Source organism: Nanorana parkeri, unplaced genomic scaffold (genome assembly GCF_000935625.1).
Source record: "Nanorana parkeri isolate BGI_ZX_2015 unplaced genomic scaffold, ASM93562v1 scaffold597, whole genome shotgun sequence".
NCBI lineage: Eukaryota > Metazoa > Chordata > Amphibia > Anura > Dicroglossidae > Nanorana > Nanorana parkeri.
In genome coordinates, this window is record NW_017306865.1 from 407,198 (window position 1) to 426,807 (window position 19,610).

General features: G+C 46.2%; 1 protein-coding gene across 1 annotated transcript; it reads left to right on the forward strand.

Annotated features, from left to right (window-relative positions):
• Positions 1–3,096: 3,096 nt before the first annotated feature.
• On the forward strand, positions 3,097–18,907 carry MTURN (maturin, neural progenitor differentiation regulator homolog). Its single transcript, XM_018562756.1, has 3 exons — positions 3,097–3,627; positions 15,853–15,975; positions 18,269–18,907. The coding sequence occupies exons 1-3, from the start codon at positions 3,466–3,468 to the stop codon at positions 18,377–18,379; spliced, it is 396 nt and encodes a 131-aa protein (XP_018418258.1). The 5' UTR covers positions 3,097–3,465; the 3' UTR covers positions 18,380–18,907.
• Positions 18,908–19,610: the final 703 nt, after the last annotated feature.

The window sequence follows — 19,610 nt, forward strand, 5'->3', positions numbered from 1 at the left end:
CGTCGGCGAGGGGGGGGGGGGGGCAGTGTATTGTGTGCAAAGGCAGAGCTTTTGCACAGTATTCATGCCACTATGAATACTAATGAATAGGGGTTGGGGGATCGAGATATCACTTGTAATACAGACACATTGCTTGCAAAGCACAGAGGCAGCCATTTCCATGAGGATATAATGAGGAAAGCTGACAAAAAATGTATGTTTCTGCTTTCATATACAGCAATTGCATATGCCTGCTTCATGCCCACTCGGTGTACATTGCTGGCATATGTTTTTAAAAAAAAAAAAACCTCAGCAAAGGTGGAAATGGGCTTTAAAACTCAGAAATCTGTGTGAAGTATGTATTATATTTTGGATGTGGTACCCTGGGTGAGGTGGTTCATCTTTCTAAAATATATTATGAAGTAGTTTATTTAAAATGTCAGTGTGACCCTTCATATTCCTCAACAACCGCCAATCTTAGTTTATCTGGCCCAATGTGTCCTCAGTCTATGGTGGTCTCCTGAAACATATCTCTAGTCTGTGTCTGTCTTCTGCAGGATGTCCCCATACTGACCCATTGGACAGAAGGCCGACTTCTGAATGATGTGTTGCCTGTCCCAGTGGGAGGAGGTGCTCAGTTGTGTACTTGCTTGGGAATTTATATGGCACTGACACTTGTTCCTAACTGAGCAAACAAACATTTACACTCCCTTACTCTTACACTTTTGACAAATATTTTGCAATTTGATTTGTGAATCCAGGGCTGGTGGTCAGAACAATTCTGCTTCTTTTGAAGATGTTGTAAAGTGCTTTGGTTCATTGTACATTCAAGAAGAACTCCGGGGGAACATTTTATGAACACTTGTAGTCAGGGCCGGATTTCCCACAAGGCTAACCAAGGCCTGGCCATGGGGCAGCAAGATGTAGAGGGGCAGCAGGGGGTGTGGAATTCCTATCGCCTGATGCCCGGGACATGCAGTTCCGGCCGCTGGGCGGGAAGTTTATTTTCTACATTTAGTCCTGATTTGGGCAAGCAGAGCTAAATGTAGAGCGGAGAAGCCGACTCTTGTTTTGTACTAGGGATCCCGGCGATGTCGCCGAGATCACTTGTATGCAGCCTGCAGATCTGCCATTCTCCATGGGGCGGGGTTTAGCGGGTAGGGGGGCGTATTGAGGAACCTGGCTTTGGGGCAGCAGAGAGAGTAAATCCGGCCCTGCTTGCAGTGCAGGGGTAGCAAGGGTTAACTGCTATGCTTTGCTAAGAAAAAAAAAGTTCCACTCAGCGGAACTGCCAAGCCGACTCTCTGCTTCTCGGGTCACTGAAGTCTGTCTCCTCCTCAGCGTCCTCATGTCTGTACACTTGTATAGAACGCGATGACATAAGGATTCTTAAACCGCTGCAGAGGAGGGGGAGAGAGGCTCTAGGACCTGGTCTAAGAACAAGCCGGCACAAATAATAGGGTGAGTATAACCTTTATTTTTTAGTCCCTAGACACAAATGAGCAGTTAACCCTTGCAGTGTGGGAGTAGCTACACTTCAGGGGTTAATACATGTTGTTTTTCCCTGCAGTTCATATTGTTCCATGGGAATTTACAAACATTGAGATGTGACCAAGCACTGCTGTACCTTGGTGTCAGAGTTCACAATGTCGCTAGGAACGTTTCCCTTAGAAATGTGCCTACTGTTGTGATTATCCTACTGTCCAATCTGGAGTCAGAGTCACGTTGTGTATGAGAAGGAGGCTTGTCATGGCCGTTTCTTTGCATTGCCCTGCTGTACGTGTATTCTTTCTGGACACAATATGCCAATCTCGCTGCCTTTTATTTGAAATTTTTTGTATTTTATGTTTATAAATTGGGTGCGATTTGTGGCAGTGGCTAAATGTGACCTCTGTTCTATCAAATGTTGTGACTACGTTGGAATGTGTGACCGGTGACGTGGTCACACCGGTAACGTAATCCCACCCAGTTTTACAGCGCTGGAATGTGTGACCGCCCATTAGGTCAAACATTCCAATGCTTTGTCAGCTGTTCCAGGGCAGGTGGCATGTGCAGGAAAACCGATCTGCATTACCCCATCTGCCTGGAACAGCTGATCGGTCCTCAAATGTCCCTTCTATCCAACGTTGTAAGTGCGATCTCACATTCCACCGTACTCACAAAGTCCGATAGAAGTGACATGTGAGGACCAATCAGCTGTTCCAGGCAGATGGGGTAATGCAGATCGGTTCTCCTGCACATGCGCAGTGAGCCGATCTGCCCTTGTTTTATCAAAGATTGTGACTGGGTTGAAATGTGTGACCGGTCACACATTTTAACGTAATCACACCCATTTTTTCTGCTGTAAAATATGTGACCGGCAAAAGGTCCTGATATGTCACTTCTATCCGACTTTGTGAGTACGATCTGACATTCCAGAAAGTCGGATAGAAGTGACATTTCAGGACCGATCAGATGTTCCAGGGCAGATCGGTTCTCCTGCACATACGATCTGCAATGCCGATCTGCCCTGGAACAGCTGAGAAAGCGTTGGAATTCTTCACCTTTTGCCGGTCACATATTTTACCGCAGAAAAAATGGGCGTGATTGCGTTAAAATGTGTGACCACGTGACTGGTCACACATTCCAACGTAGTCACAACATTTGATTGTGCGATCAAATGTTGTCACTATGTTGGAATGTGTGTTCTGCGTGACTTTGTGTGGGAGTGGCTACGCATGGGAGTGGTTAAAATGTAGGTGTGGCTCTGGGTGTGCTCAGTGGATTTCATTCTGATAAACTGGTAATAATAAAAATAGGTTTGATTTTTTTTTTTTACCCCTTATGGTGTGTGCAATAACCCATCTATGGTGGTATATTTGTATCTGGTACATATGATCTATTAATATATTAGGGGTAGGCAACCTCAACATTCAAGCTGTTGCAGAACTACAAATCCCATGAGACACTGCAACACTCTGACAGTTACAGGTATGATTTGCAGAGGCATGCCTGGATTTGTAGTTCTACCCCAGGTTGCCTAGCATTGTATCAGACAGACCTTTCTAGAAGAGCACATCTGCCTGGTTGGGTCTCCTCCTCAGCGGTGGAAGGCAATGTAGGTGGGAGACTGCGCACAGCTGCCATCCTCTGCCAGGTTATAACCCGAAGGATGCTGCAGAGGGAGCAGAGCTAGCTTTTCCCAGGCTCCCATCTCTCACAGGAGAACCTGGTTGGGCGCCGCCTCGGTGACGTCACGACGACTACCACCCTAGCTGCTGTCAAGGCAGGGCTTGCCGTGACGTCACCGAGCTGCATCGTCCGCGTCACACGGCAGCAGCCCAACCCGCAGCTGTGTTTGGGGCGGCCGGGGCGACAAACAATACCCGAGCATCCGCTGCATAGCCGTGGCCTTTCCCTGCAGCCCCCCCGTCCGCTTCATGAGCAGCATGTAAACAATGCAAACATAGACTGTCAGCTGGGGATCTCAGCAGATCGTGGGCCACCATGGATTTCCAGCAGCTGGCGGACGTCGCGGACAAATGGTGCTCCAACACTCCTTTCGACCTCATCGCCACCGAGGAGACGGAGAGGAGGATGGATTTCTACGCCGACCCCGGGGTCTCGTTCTACGTGCTGTGCCCGGACAACGGCTGCGGGGACAATTTTGTGAGTGCAGGGGAGCTGGATTGTGGGTAGGCTCGGCCATGATGATGAGGCTCGTACCCTGGGAAGTGCGGCTTCCATTCACTCAGTGCAGAATACAGGGAGAGGCGTGCATTGCAGGGAGTTCTGCATTCCCCGGGGATGCTGCCATCACTCGTCTACATGGCTGACAGGAGCTGGCTGTGCTAGAGGAGAATGCCATAGATAGGCGGCACAGGGCCCAGTGACTAGGCTTTATACACTGGGGGCCTAATATGTGCTGCAGTACTGCCAGGCAGACATACATGTACCCTTCAGCTACTCAGGAACAGACTGCTGAGAATGACATACACCGGGGTTCTGCATTACATAGATCCATCCTGTATTCAGGAATATGCAGCTGGTAATGGCTGTGTAACAGGAGAATAAAGCAGAGAGGCAGGACAGGGCCCAGTGACTAGGCTGTATACACGGGGGCCTGCCTGCCAGGCAGACATACATGTTTATTCAGGGACACGCAGCTGGTAATGGATATGCTAGAGGAAAATTCCATAGATAGGCGGTACAGGGGCCAGTGACAAGGCTTTATATACTGGGGGGGCCTGCCTGCGAGGCAGACATACTTGTTTTCTACCTGTATCCAGGGACATGCAGCTGGTAATGGCTGTGGTATAGAAGAATAACATACACTAGGGCCTAAATTGTTCTATATTACATATATCCTTCCTGTATTCTGGTACATACAGCTGGTAATTACTGTGCTAGAGGAGCATGCTATACATAGGGGGTACAGGCCCCAGTGACTATGCTTTAAACACTGAGGACCCGCCTGCCAGGCAAACATACAAGTTTTTTTTACCTGTATTCAGGGACATGTATCTGGTAATGGCTGTGCTAGGAGAAAATGCATCAGAGAGGCACAGGTAAAAGGCCCAGTCACTAGGCTCTGCACCAGTAGTGGATACCTTTCTTAAAATAGGGGTCCTCAGGTGCGGCCCCTGACATTACCAATGGGTCACAGATTAAATTCAGTGAATGTAATGTTTCATAAAGGTGTTGGATGCGGCAGACAGGAACAGGAGGAGGTCAGAGATTGCAGACAGGAACAGGAGGCGGTCAGAGATTGCAGACGGGAACAGGAGACGGTCAGAGATTGCATACAGGAACAGGAGGCGGTCAGAGATTGCAGACAGGAACAGGAGGCGGTCAGAGATTGCGGACAGGAACAGGAGGCGGTCAGAGATTGCATACGGGAACAGGAGGCGGTCAGAGATTGCAGACGGGAACAGGAGGCGGTCAGAGATTGCAGACAGGAACAGGAGGCGGTCAGAGATTGCAGACGGGAACAGGAGGCGGTCAGAGATTGCAGACGGGAACAGGAGGCGGTCAGAGATTGCAGACGGGAACAGGAGGCGGTCAGAGATTGCAGACGGGAACAGGAGGCGGTCAGAGATTGAAGATAATCAGAGGCTGTTAACGTGTTATAGAACTGGACCGTCATTGACTGATAAGCTAGATAAGCTAAGACTGGCGGTTGTTGAGGAATGTGAAGGGTCACACTGACATTTGGTGCTTTGCATGTCAAGTAAAATTAGTTGCACTCTTGCATCATCATCCTCAAATACTAACTGGTTTTCTGAACCATTATTTCCTTATGCCAAGGTTTTGTAATAGCTCACTGCTACTATAATCCCTTTACAAGAATTCCACATGTGTGCTGCTTACAGCCCCCTTAAACATGTCCGGTGCCACATTCGATAGTTATCTCAGCAATATCCATTATTTAAGTTCCGAGAATAAAAAAACATAACAGGAGGAAAGAGATGGACAGCACAGAAAAGGTAAGATAGTACGAAAGAAAACATTCCAAGCCATTTAACTACTAGAAGCCGGTCTAGAATATTTTTCTTTTACTGGCCGTAGTAAGCATCTTGTGGTGGGAAACAGACTACTGACTTCATGGGCCCCAAGGGCCACACACTGGGCACCGTGGCTTTATACACTGGGGGCTAGACAAGTCGCACAGCTTTTCTTCTTGTATTCAAGAACATGCAACCTTTAATGTCTGTGCCTTTGCAGCATAATGTAAGCAGGCATGATTTCCTCTACCCTCATAGTAACAGCTGGTGCCCTCTTTGGCAGAGCACTGGCTCTGGCCACAGCCCTATGAAGCATACATTTCCCACTCCCCTTGTACGGATGGATCTCACTGAATGGGCTTACATGAACAGCTGTTATTTCCCTTGCTTTACTTATGCTGCTGTGTTGATGAAAGGATAATTATGGGGTGTTATATATAATCATCCCCATAATTAGAGCCGACGTGTGACACTGAAACTGTCACACGTCGGCTCTATTGATCGGGAACTGAGCGATTACATACCGGCGATCGCTCAGTTCTTGGTCATCTCCCTGCAGAGAGTGGCGACTGTCAGTCCCTGCTGCCCGCAGGGATCCCCCTCCGTTCCTCCAGAGCTGACTGGAGGAATGGTCTGGGGGGGTAGGCACAGCTGGCTCTGCCTCGATGCATGCTGCCAATCAGGCAGCGGGGTGGATTCCAGCAATATTGTCTGTATCTTTCCCAGCTGCAATGCGGCTCTGCTCTGTCAGCATATAGCAGGCAATAGCCTGCTATATGCTGAGTTTTGGGTCACAGGAGGACATTGGTATATGTCCTCCTGTGACCCTAAAGAGAACTATGGCAAAAAAAAGTTGGCCCATGGTTTCTTTTTAAGAAAGCAGAACCAAAGTTTAAAAAAAGGTTGCTACTGGGTGGAGTTTTTGGGTAGAAAAGACTTTTGTGCACATTGCCTGCAGGGAAAAATGTAACTTTAACATGCATGCATGGGAGTTACATCATCAGTGGGTGCCCAGTGGTGAAAGAAGGAAGATGTTGGATGCAGAAGAAGCGATGAGGGAGAACACAGCCAGAAAAGGTCAAACTCAGGGGTACGTTTGCCATAATGTGCAATGACCTGCACTTCACGGCAAATGCTCCTGCGCCTACCAAGCTTAAAGGAGAACTATGGGGTCAGGGCTTTTCCCCATAGTTCTCCTTAGGGTAACGGGAGGACACAAACTAGCGTCCTCCCGTCACCCTAAGCTCAGTATATTGTGAGCTACAGCTCGCGGTATACTGAGACGCCGGAGCGGATCCCGACATCAATGTCGAGATCCGCCCAGCTGCGTGAGTGACAGCTGGCTCTGCCTATCTAGAGACAGAGCCAGCTGTACCCGCCCCCTCCCCAGTCCGCGCTGGTGGATCGGGGAGGGGGGAATCCAGCCTCTCCCCTGTCACGGCAGAGAGCCGTGACAGGATCGAGAAGTGATCGAATGCCGGTATGTGTTCGCTCACTTCCCAATCTACTGAGCCGACCTGTTACATAGTTACATAGTATTTGAGGTTGAATAATCTGACCCCCCCTCCATGACAGCCTGGTCTCATTGTCACAGTCTCATTGTCACAGGTCGGCTAGAACTATGAGGTGAGTGAAAAGAACTCGCCTCATAGTTCTCCTTTAAGTTCCACTTAAGCCATCATGCATATATTTATAGGTTTCGGGACTGTTGAAAGACATGTGACAGGAGAAACGTGGCCACTTCTGGCCTCTTCCATGTCTGGCTGCACTTCACAGACCCAGAAGAAGCAAGCTGCAGATAAAAATCCGAATTCCTTATCAGCAGTCTTGTTCTGAACCAGTCACTCAGAAAGTATTGAAGCTGAGAGGTGCTCTGTCAGTAAAATAAAACTTGAAGCTAAGGTCTCCCCTGCAAAGTAGGACTTGGTGGCATGGGCAGCAGAATAGGTAAGTATTACTTTTTGTTTTATAGGGAGATCTTAGTTTTTTTGTTTTATTTCTAAGGACTGAGCCACTTGAAATATCAGGCAGACAGAGGCAACTCGCATTTTTAGAATGAGAGGGCGACTATTGCAGCGCAATTGAAGTTACAGATGGATATTAAGTCAGTACAATGTCTATATAACAACCGTCATGTGTCTGCATATGACTAGTTGGCACTAGAATTTGATCACGTTGCCAAGTGCACTCTGTAACCCAACAGACATTGCTCAGACACACCCCTCTCTTTCTCTGGATGGACTCATGTACACGGCAGGAAATGTCTGTATAGCATACAATACGAGCGGATCTCTGTACTAGGATTGACAGGTGCAGCATACAGCCACCGCTAACGAGCCTGTACAAATCAATGGCAGGTGACTATATAGACACAAATATACGCTAATCTGAGCTACATGCATGCCGGGGTGTATTGTGCCTTCCTGAATGTAGACAGTCTGCCGATACAGCCTCTTGGATTCCCATATATATGTGTGTGTAGCCATCGCCGGGCGTTAATTTGTACAGGCTAACTGGCGAGGGCTCTACACTGCACCTTTCATTCATATCAGAGAAAATATGGCTGTTTTGCATGCTATACCACCATCTACTGCCATGTGCATGAGCCCTAATACAAGTGTGTGTAAGTAAAGGGTGTAGCTGTTACTTGCCAATGCCGCCATAGAGCAAATACCGGTTGAGGATTATAAGGAGAGAAAAAGGGACTTGATTTGGTTTTAATATTTCTTTTAAAGTGTTTTTAAAAAAAAAAAAAGAGATATTCTTTTTTCATAGAGAAAGTAGAAATCCACTTTTCTTGCTCTACCCCTACTACTGATTGGCCCTGCTGAGAATCCCCCAACATTTAGCTGTATTATGCGAGTTGCTGCAAGGCAATCAATGCTCAGTAAAGCTGCAGGGTCGGCTCGCAGCCATAAACGGGCTTCGGATCTCTAAAAATACAAGGAGTTTCTTAGAGCAACCAGAAAATTCAAACAGTTCTGACCTGTGGCAGCCTACCGCAGCTTCTCTGTTAAAACAGTTGATTAGCGGGAGTTCCAAAAACTTTGATATAGTATTGTTCTGAGTATCTGCAGTGTCAGGCGTGGTCAGCGGTGAAGAGGATCTCGGGCAAAGAAGAGCCCGAGATCTCACACCACGCGATAGAACAAGCCACTTCAGCATGCAGACTGGTGTCCAATGTGTACGGGGGTGCCTTGCATTGTTACAGAGCAAAGCAATGTTTACCTTTTTTGTTTTTTTGTATCTTTATTGAAATATAACAAAATTACATTTCATTCATTTCTTAGCTTTGCTGTGATAACCATTGGTGAAAAAAAATGTCTGAATTTTCACACACCGCTCTGCAACCCACCTTAAAGAGGTTCTATACCCTCTGTTTCTTTTACCTTTTTAAAAAAAAAACCGCTTTAACAGCGGTTTAAACTTACTCTGTTTTCGCCGCGCGCTCCCGCTCGGAGATTCCGAAACTGCTCGGCCGGCCGCAAAGCATCTTGAGACGGGCGCATGCGCAGTTCGGATTCTCGTCCGGAAGACGAGCAGAGACGCAAGGCAAGTCTATGGACGCGTGCACCCGCATGCAGACACCGTGGGATCGGAAGTGCCTGCAAGCAGAGAGGAGTCAGTGCTGGATCGGAGAGCCGTCGCACCGCTGGAGGGACAGATGAAAACATCAGGAAAGAAGAGGAAGATCGGATTAAGAGACATCATTTAAGGTAAGTGCTAACATTGGGGGGGAGGGGAAAACAATTTTGACTTTAATGTCACTTTAAAGGGTTATTAAACCCTCACATTTTTTTGCATATATCTACTGCAAAAAAAACAAAACAAAAAACTTTTGAAACAGGTTTAAACTTACCTGTGTCTTCGCTGCGCGCTCCCATCCGAACATCTGAAGTGTCTCGGGCGGCCGCAATGTATCTTGGGGTGGGCGCATATGCAGTTCAGATGTTCGACTGGGAGACGAGGAGAGACACAAGGTAAGTCTATGGACAGTACGGAAGAAGATGACTTTATTTAAGAGGCATGATTTAAGGTAAGTCCTTTTACTAACATTGGGGAGAGGGGAAAAAACAAATCCTTTAATGTCACTTTAAAGTGACATTAAAGGGTAAATTAACCCCCTCACCCCCAGTGCTGCTAGGCTTGATCACACAATTTTCTGGTCCAGATCTGCAGACGCGGTGCTATGCGTGCAGCGCGTTTTTGATGTGTTTTTACTGCGTTCCGGACACGTTACAGTTCCTTTTTTTGTGTGGAGTGGGGCTAGTGAGTGTTAACTGCAGTGCTGCGTGTTTTCGTTGTATTTTTTACGCGTTCGTGCGCGTTCCGGGGCGTTTCCGGACCGGAGCAAAAATGTGACATGCAGTATTTTTTCTGCTGGTGAGAACTGGAGCCCATAAAACACATAGGGATACATTGGGATGCATTTTTAGTGCAGGAGCGAACTGTTCTGGTCCGGACAGAATCCGGACATCGTGTGAACAAGCCCTAAAGGGCTTACCTTAAATCCATGGTTCTCAACTGGTGGGTCGTGACCCAAAAGTGGGTCGCGACCCCATGTCCCGTGGGTCGCCACATGCCTTCCACTTTTCTAGGTGAGAGTACCCTTGTCCTCCCCTTAGAGAAGCACTGTCAGTTCTCGCACCGAACAGCCATTCAAAAATATGATGCCGGTGCCGAGTGTCGACTTGAGGTGGGGCGATGGCCACGAGGGAGCTCCATCTATACGTGCATTGCTTACAGCTCATCACTTTCTGGCTCACACGGGAGGTTTACAAGCAATACACATATGGATGGAGCTCCATCACAGCTCAGCAGCCCACACTGGACCCCAGGTTGAGGATCCACTCCAATTTCCATAATGGCAACCCAAACGCACCTCCTGCCCACAGTTCGATCGCCTGCACCGGAAAGCGCAATACAGCAACAGGGAACATTGCAGTGCAACTTGGGTCGCGACTTAATGACCGAGGACAAATGTGGGTCCCGAGGTTAAACAGGTTGAGAACCACTGCCTTAAATGATGCCTCTTGATCCGATCATCTTCTTCTTTCCAGTAGTTTTGAGGAGTCTCTCCAGTGCTGGTGACGGTCTCTGATCCAGCGCTGACTGCTGTGTCGTCCTGTCCCATGGAGTCTGTGCGCATGCACGCTGCCAGGCTGCGTGTATTGACTTACCCGGTGTCTCTCTTCTTCTCCCGGCCAAAGATCTCTACTACGCATGCGCCCGCCCCATGATCCTTCACGGCTGCTCGAGAATTTTTCAGATCTTCGGATGGGAGCAAGGGGCGGAGACGCAGGTCAGTAAAACCCTTTTTGGTGACACTTTTTTTCCCCAATGTTTTTGCACATGTCTACTGTTGGATAGCAGTAGATATATGCAACAAATAAGGTTTAATTATACATTAAGGCAGTGTTGTGGTGTGAACAGGGCACATATAACACAATTGTTTACTATGTGCCCTTGCAGTAAGCCTGTGTTGATCTGTGCAGATTAACGCAGGTCACCGCACATGGTGTGAACGAGCCCTTAAACAAAGCCACAGCTTAGAGCAGGCTGCGTAAGTAAGCAGTTGGGGTGGGGGGCATTAAGTGTAGTTTAGCTTCAGAGGGCCACGGAGGCTGTTAGTGTACTTTTTCTAAAAACAGTTGTCTGTTTGGCAGATGCATTTTGTCATTGAAATCTATGGAAAAACATGACAACATGCACAAGCACGTGTCAAAATTTATGTTGTACATCAACACGTGTAAAAAGGAATGCACTTCATTGCACGTGCATCTATGTGTGATTTTACATGAATTAGCTTGTTTTGGTATGCTTTTCGTGTGTTTTATTGATTTCCATGGACATGCATTCCTGTTAGAATGCATAGGTGTGAATCCAGCTTAACCCCTTCATGACTGAGGCCTTTTTTTCATTTTTTGCACCCATGTTATATTCCACATTTTAGGCCTGAAAATTACTTAAAACCCCCCAACATTAAAGGTGACATAGTTGCAAGTGATATTTCCAAGTTCCCTTCCTGTCTTGTAATTACATAAGTAGAAAAACAACTTCTAAAGCATGTCATGTAATTGTAGTTTTAGGATATAGCATATACAGTAGTTGGCCTCTCAGCAGCAGGGATGGCTATTCATAATGCACCATTAGTCATTGTACATTGACACAGCTCAACTAAACCCGTTCACATCCACCTGTGAGCCACATACTTTCCAATGCCAGATTGAATAGTTGTGTAAATAATAGATGGTACTTTTGGTGCAGAGCTGGTACTCCGTAGTTTGATAGTGTCGTTTATTTCTCCTTTTAATAAGTACATCATCATAATGTTGTATGTACTTTACAAAAGCTCAGCAAAGAATGCTTGTGCTCAAGCTACAGAAGACAGCAGCAATGCACAGCGTTTGCTACATTGTTAGTGCATTGTCAGCTATATTTAGCATGATGTGAGTGGTTTTAAATTGGGGTTCTAGCCTTTTTTTTAAATTTGTAAACAAGAGGTACAAGGATGTGTTTACAACAACACAAGCTGACATTTACCACTATTCTCTCTCCCCTGAATAAAGGGTGACTGGGTTAGTACAAAGAAGGAGGCAGAAGAGGCACAAGGCTGCAAGATTGGATAAAGGGCTGAAGAATGATGAGGGGACAGTGGCTTCAGTGCTGACTGTAACCCCTCCATAAGGATGCCCCTAAATTGGGCTTTAGCCTGGGGTGGGGCTACAGCCAACACTAACAAATAAAAATGCCATTTTAATTTCAAAACCACTGCAGAGATTTGAATGGGACCAAGTGCTATGTGCCCTGGGTTCTATGTGGGCTTTCACAAACATTTCCAACTTTTGGTGATACCTATTCTTGAATTATTTTAAACTCACTGATATGTGCGTTAAATCTGACCACAATACGATTTGCCAGATTTGGGCAATGTCATATTGTGGGTATGGCACAGGCAGACTTGTCCAATTACTATTGTTACCCTCAGGGAATAACATAAGGTGTCTCCCAGTGGTCCTTCCTCACCTATCCTATATAGTTGTAGACATGAATGGTTACATTGTTCATGTACATCCCACCATCTCCTGAGGCCTATGGCAGTGCTAAATCCCTACATAAGTATCATTTCTGAGTGTGTGTGTCTTTGTGTGGCGTCATTGTTGTCCTTGGAGGTTGATTTGTGAAAGATCTGCGCATTAATACCATCTAAGCTTAGGAACTAAAGGGAAGAGTCCACGATCTACTTCCAGAAAAACTGGAGGGAAAAACAAATGCTAAAGAAGGTGACAAGTAGGGTTCTGCGTGATGGCGGCCTCATAGCAAAACAACAACATAGCCTTCATTGGATCTGTGCTGAAATGGCTTGAGGTACTAATGTTATACAGAGCGGACCAGTCAACAACAGGCAGCGACCATGCGACCATTGCCTTGGCACAGCCCTGTCTTGAATGGGAGGGAACTGCAGTTTCACTTTCATTTAAATGTCTCCTCCCCAGCCAGTGACTGGGCAGTGAAAGGAGAAGCAGCACACTGACAAGCTCATATCTCTATTGCCCTGTTGTTTCTTCCTTTCACCATATTGTACTCATTGTGCTGCTTCTCCCTCCCTCTTTCTGAGCTTTGATGTGCCGTAGACTGCAAGAGGCTGATACCAAGTCAAATTCCCTTACTTAGATTGTTTGCATTTAAAAAGATACATTTCATGATTTGCAATTTAAAAAAAAATACAGTAAGGACAATGTCTGATTATTAGTGTGCTGCATCAGTGATTCCCTTCCCAGAAATGACTGTTCAGTAGGGTTTGTTTATCTCATGCTTTCCGCCTCACGGTCCGCCTCATCTACTTGCTGGCTTCCAGGAGAGGCTGTGTTGTTCAGCTGGAGTCCAGTCATGGGACCCCACTGAAAGGCAGTCGGTTGTCCAGCGTGGCCAATGACAGGCTAGTAGCTCTGATAACCTGCTGGTAAACAAATTGACTGGGAGGAAAGGTAAGGGGGTTCTCAAGGTTCAGGTACCTTAGAGTGTAAGCTCCTTGAGGGCAGTGGCTGATATGAATAATGTGTAAAGTGATGGTGCTGTTATTAATAAATGAGTAAGAACTCTGCCCATGTCCTCCAGGAGCTGCCCACTTGGAACTCTGCTAATTATGTGTTTTTTTTTTTTAAATAGCACCATCAGTGTTTTTTACTGGTCTGTGCTGTGCTAAGTACGGCTGAGATGTTCACAAAGAGGGGTTTGCTTCTGCGCTGCCTGACAACACTAATTAAACCAGCAAGGGTTCTGAAAGACCACCACTGATTAGTAATGGGGAGGCATCTTGGCAGACTTCTATGTCCAGTATGAAAATGGAAAACAATTTCAGCCTATGCATCATCATCATCATCCTATTTCTATCAGCGAGCCTTGTTATCTGGACAATCATGCTAATTTCAGTTGGCTTGAATCAGTGGGGCACATCAGCATTATCAAATCACTTTATAGATAGACAATACCTCTTTGTTGTCATGACTATAAAATATGTTTTCAGCCTAGGTCACATGGCATCCGGCTACCAATCATTACCCCAGAGGGTCTATTGTTTTCAGTGAGATAAGGGCATCAAAGAAGCCAACCCATCTAGAAGAAAAACTTTATATAGAAACAAGGATTTAGAAAAATTGCACAAATTCATTCATTTTATTATCTGATGCCTTTCACACTTAAGCTGGCCATACACCGTACACATTTTGTCTGGCTCTTGATGAACCAGATGAAATTCGTTCAGTTGGTGACCCTGTCGGCACCCTTCCATCCGGCATCCTTCAATCAGAAAATCGAAGGGGCCTGTTCCAAAATTTTCAGGCAAATCAGCTGCCATCACTGTTCGGATATTGTAACAGTAGCACACTCGCCAGTGTCAGAATACAATAGCCCAGCGGGAGGTTAGTCCATCCACGCTGTGTAGCATGAATAAGGGAACCTGTTATATTATTTTTTATTCAGCCCGTAGGTTGACCGAAAAAATGGCCAGCTTCAGGCCCCATTCACGCTTGCATATAGCCCTCGTTCACACCTGAACGTTTTGTAGCGCGTTCTACGCTCGACGAACGCTCTACAAAACGCTCAAAAATATAAATCCCATTGTATTCAATGGTCTCATTCCCACCTTGGCGTATTTCCGCCCGTCCCTAACGCGCTACAAAACGGGCCACGCCTGAAAAGGTACAGGTACTACTTTGGGCCGTTTTGTTGCGCGTTCCCATTGGGCTACAGCCAAGTAGCCTTCGGAAACGCGCGACGGTCGCGCAACTTTTTTTACCGCGAATCGCGGTAAAAAAAACTTGCGCCGGTCGCGCGACAGACGCGCATATGCAATACGCCTAGGTGTGAACGAGACCTTAGGGGCAGAATACCTATTCCTCCGTGAGATTCAGCAAACAGCTGCAGACGAGAAGCCCCATGCAAAGCAACAAGAGGCCGACAGTGCCCGCAGCTGTTCCCATGTAATCGGGCATTCAGCGTTCACCTGTGGATGATCGGACACAGTTTGCATTCAGGGGCAATCATCCGCAGGTAATCGCTGCATGTTCGATTAAATGGGAACAGCTGCGGGCACTGTCCTCCTGTTGTCACAGAGTAATTCATAGTCTGCCCCAAATTGTAAGTGTAAATGGAGCCTTGTATTAACCACCTTCCGTCCATGGCCGTTCGTGAACGGCCGGACGGAAGTCTGCTCACACATTTACTGTATTTATTACACAATATTAATGTATTTAATACACAGTATTAAAAAGATGAGAAATTCCCTATAACTTGCACTGGTAAAATGACTGTTGTGGTTTGTTCTGCTTCCGTGGGCGATCAGACACCATCGTTCTTCATTTTCCTAGCCGAGGCCCCCCGATTTTTGGCACTGGTGGACATTGGCAGAGACCCACAAGGAAATAGTAGACGTTCTTGTTGCTGGAAGTAAACAGCTGTGCCAGCACTTGATCTTTTTCTGTACAGGCTGAGATGATGAACTCTCTTATTAGTTCTTCTAATAAAAGCCTGTAGGCACACAAAGATGATTATCTCCGTTAACAGCACAGCGCTGGCAAAAGACTATAATCAAAGACGAAACAAAAATGTCATTGTTGGAGCCTTTGGTTCGTTGGTGTAATTATGCAGTCATAATTATGGACCACAATGGGGCATTCTTTGTCTTTTGCTCATATGTAGGCAGAAGTCCTGACAGTCCCGTGGGTAAAAATAAACATTCTCTCTTCTGTTATTACAAACATGATTAGCCGCAATAGCTAAGGAGAGGAGGCGAATGACCCCTGACCTGCCAACAAGATGTGGTGTTGTCTGCTGATTATCTTACATAATGTGCTGCATTGTTACCGCTTTGTTCTTGTTCTCTTTGCAGCATGTGTGGAGTGAAAGTGAAGACTGCTTGCCTTTCCTGCAGCTAGCTCAGGATTACATTTCCTCCTGTGGGAAGAAGACGCTTCATGAAATACTGGAGAAAGTCTTCAAGTCATTCAGGCCAGTAAGTTTGCTGGTTGTCCTAAAGGGAAACAATTCTGCTTTGGGGTTCATTTTATTTTGCCTTTTTAATGTTCAAACGGTTTTTACTATTTATATAAAATGTATTTTACTTTTAATTAGGGATGCACCGATATCGGTTTTTCGGTATTGAGTACGAGTACCGATATTTATATTTCGGTACTCGCCGATACCGGTACTTCCAGTAGCATAGAGCCGGCTTCTCGGGCCATCAGGAAGACAGGCGGCGTGTCATTACCCACCGCCCGGCTTCTTGATTGCCCGGGAAGCTGACTCCATTCTGTTTGGCCGGCTCGATGCTGATTGGCCGGGAAGCCGGCTTCCCAGCCACTCGGCAGCGAGGCTGCCCAAACAGATCTGACAATAGGGTGACACAGCCCCCACCCTGCAGGCACCTCATTCCCCTCACATAGGTCCTAATATCGGTATCGGCGCCGTTACTGAATATTTGGACGAGTACTAGACCAAATGCTCCGATACCTTTCCTGATACTGGAACTTCCTAGCAGAGGGAGATTTCCACTGAGCAGCAGTGCCGAGAGGTAACATGGGGCCGCCGAAGCTGGCTCCATGCTGTTTGGTCGGGTCAATGATGATTGGTCGGGAAGTCGGCTTCCCAGCCAATCGGCATCGAGGCTGGCCAAACAGATAAGACAATATGGTGACACGACCCCCACCCTGCAGGTACCTCATTCCCCTCACATAGATCCTTAGCAGCAGTCATTACCGTGCCAGTCCCTTGGCCAGCTGGGCAGACACTGCTCTCCTGGATCTGCCTACGTCTCTGTGTGTACAGCACACGTGTGATCGGCCCTCAGCCTGCTACTGTGCATGCGCAGACTGCCCACTGCTCTCATTCAGAAATCCTGTGCATGCGCAGTACCAGGCCGAGGGCCTGATACTGTGCATGGGGGGGAGGAGAGGGAGTTAAGCAGGCCAGCAAAAATACATTTCATGTTCTTGAAACTGCATCACCCAGGATGACACATTGTTTGACTTTATTTAACTTGCAGTGGAGAAAGCATATTAAATATTTGATTAGCAAAAATGCTGAGTTGTGCTGTGGCCTTCAGTTGTTGTCCTGAAATTTCCAGAAAGCTGCTCAGACATTAGTAAACCGTCAGATGGACATGCCCATGTGCTGCTGTTTAGGGCCATGGAGGAAAGAGAGGGAGCTGCAAGCAGATGCTTCCAACACTTGGAAAAACAATATTAATAGGAGAAGGTTTTATAACCCTGCCTGCTCATTTTTTTACCCATGAGAATGCTTGTTTAGAACTGCGTGTGCTGCCTTGTAGACACTGGATTGTTGTCTGAATTAAAAAAATCCAAATCGGGAAATTGTCACCTATGTCCATTAATTTTAGACTTTTTTTCCTCATCGGTGGTTCCCAGACGGTGGCTTGGTTACCATGTATGTGTTTGAGTTCACTCTGATCTTGCTGGAGGAAGCCTTTTAGCAGGTTCTCAATAAAATGTCCTGCACTATACACTTTTTATATACAGGAGGTAAAGTACATGTTGCCAATTTGTATCATCTCACTTTAGGAGATTGTCATTACTTTTTTCAAATTGTCTTTGTTCATATTCTTTCTAGCCATTTGTTCTATTTTGAAGGTTACTGTTAAAGGAGAACTATGGGGTCAGTGTTTTTCCCCATAGTTCTCCTTAGGGTAACGGGAGGACACAAACTAGCGTCCTCCCGTCACCCTAGGCTCAGTATACTGCGAGCTACAGCTCGCGGTATACTGAGACGCCGCAGTATACCGCTAGCTGCTGCTCGCGATATACTGAGACGCTGAAGCGGATCCTGACAATTATGCCGGGATCCGCCCAGCTGTGTGACTGACAGCTGGTTCTGCCTATCTAGAGGCAGAGCCAGCTGTACCCTTCCGTTCCGCCAGTCAGCACTGGCGGATTGGGGAGGGGGGAATCCAGCCCCTCCCCTGTCACGGCAGAGAGCTGTGACAGGATTGAGAGGTGAGCGAACGCCGATATGTGTTCGCTCACTTCCCGATCTACTGAGCTGACCTGTGACAGTCTCATTGCCACAGGTCGGCTAGAACTATGAGGTGAGTGAAAAGCACTCACCTCATAGTTCTCCTTTAAGTTAATACGACTGGGGACTTGTTCAACCAATGTGCCACGTCCTGTGGATAACGTCATATTTTATAATGTATTTTACTGGTCTTTTTACCCCACATGTGACTTGCAATATGTACTACAATCCAAGTGTGATGTAGCCGTATTTCTGACACCTTTCTTCCTACTCCACAGCTACTCGGTCTCCCAGATGTGGATGATGACACGTTTGAAGAATATAATGCAGATGTGGAAGAGGATGAACCAGAGGCAGATCACCAGCAGATGGGGGTCAGCCAGCAGTAGAGCATCGAGGATATTCCTTATACAGAAAAAGAAAACAAACCCAACATATTGTAATAGTAAACACATATGACAAAAGTGCAGAAAACACTCACAGTGGGCAGGGCATCAGGCTTGCCAACAGCAGCTATTCCATGGGACTTCTGTTGCTTTCCATCACTATTGATCCTATAGTATCTTTTAAGGCTGTTGAGCTCATTTTAAACAGCTCTACATGTGATGAATTGTTAAGTGCAGGTTACTGAATACATGACAGCGGGTGTGGATCTATGTAAATGTGACCTATCTAAGGGATTGTCATTGGTTTTAATTACAGGAAGAGGTTCGGTCATAATATCGATTGGCGAAAAAAATAGTTTACCCTCAGTGCAAAGTTAACTGTTAATAACATTAGGCATGAATCCACAAACTATATTTACTTTCTTTATGAGCGTTTCCCCAGCTCCACAAGGTATGTAAAGTCATGGTGCCAACACAGGTTTGGACACCCATTTTAAAGTCTAGATTTAAACATGCATTATGGTGAAGGAAGGTCTACTGAGCAGTAGAAGTGGATGTATGGGTACTCTGTAGTCCACTCTACAGTATATGGGATTTGAGCATATACCTGTAATCTGTGGTCCATTGGAACAACCAGTTTATTCTCTCGGTTAAGTAAACCCTCTTGCTAACTGTGGTCACTGATTATCATGCTCATCAAATATGTTCTGATTTTAAAAACTGAACTCTGTAGTTCACTTACTGTTTTGTTGGTACAGAATAGACAACGGGAAAAAAACATGATATATGAAAACTATACGTAGATGGCAACACAACCCTGGACAATTACAGTGCATTATACATAATACACCTTAGCATGCCAGTAATAGATGCATCCTTTGTGTTCTGGTTATGTATTCAGCTCAAAGCAAATCATACAATCATGCTGTTGGGTAAATAATATTGGGATGCTGATGAAGTGATGAACTAAGACAAAAGAAAGGCCAGGAAGTGAAGATTACAAATGCCCCCTTCAATTTACGGTGAGTTATATGATATAGGGTCCCATCTTACTTTGCAAACACTAGGGTAGATATAGCACCAGAAGTTTAACTCCTAACCTTATGCAACTGAGGAACCTGACTAGTTTTTGTTTTCCTATTGACACCTTTCATAGTCAAATTGATTAAGATAGGTCACTGATGTACTTTTTGATTCTTGATCGTGTTTCTAGTCTGCTGACATTCAAACCCAT

What these genes read in the sequence shown, in the direction of transcription:
- MTURN (XM_018562756.1), top strand. Translation starts at nt 3,466, where the DNA reads ATGGATTTCCAGCAGCTGGCGGACGTCGCGGACAAATGGTGCTCCAAC. An exon ending in ACGGCTGCGGGGACAATTTT is followed by an intron (nt 3,628 to 15,852) that starts GTGAGTGCAGGG and finishes TTCTCTTTGCAG; the next exon opens with CATGTGTGGAGTGAAAGTGA. An exon ending in TCTTCAAGTCATTCAGGCCA is followed by an intron (nt 15,976 to 18,268) that starts GTAAGTTTGCTG and finishes CCTACTCCACAG; the next exon opens with CTACTCGGTCTCCCAGATGT.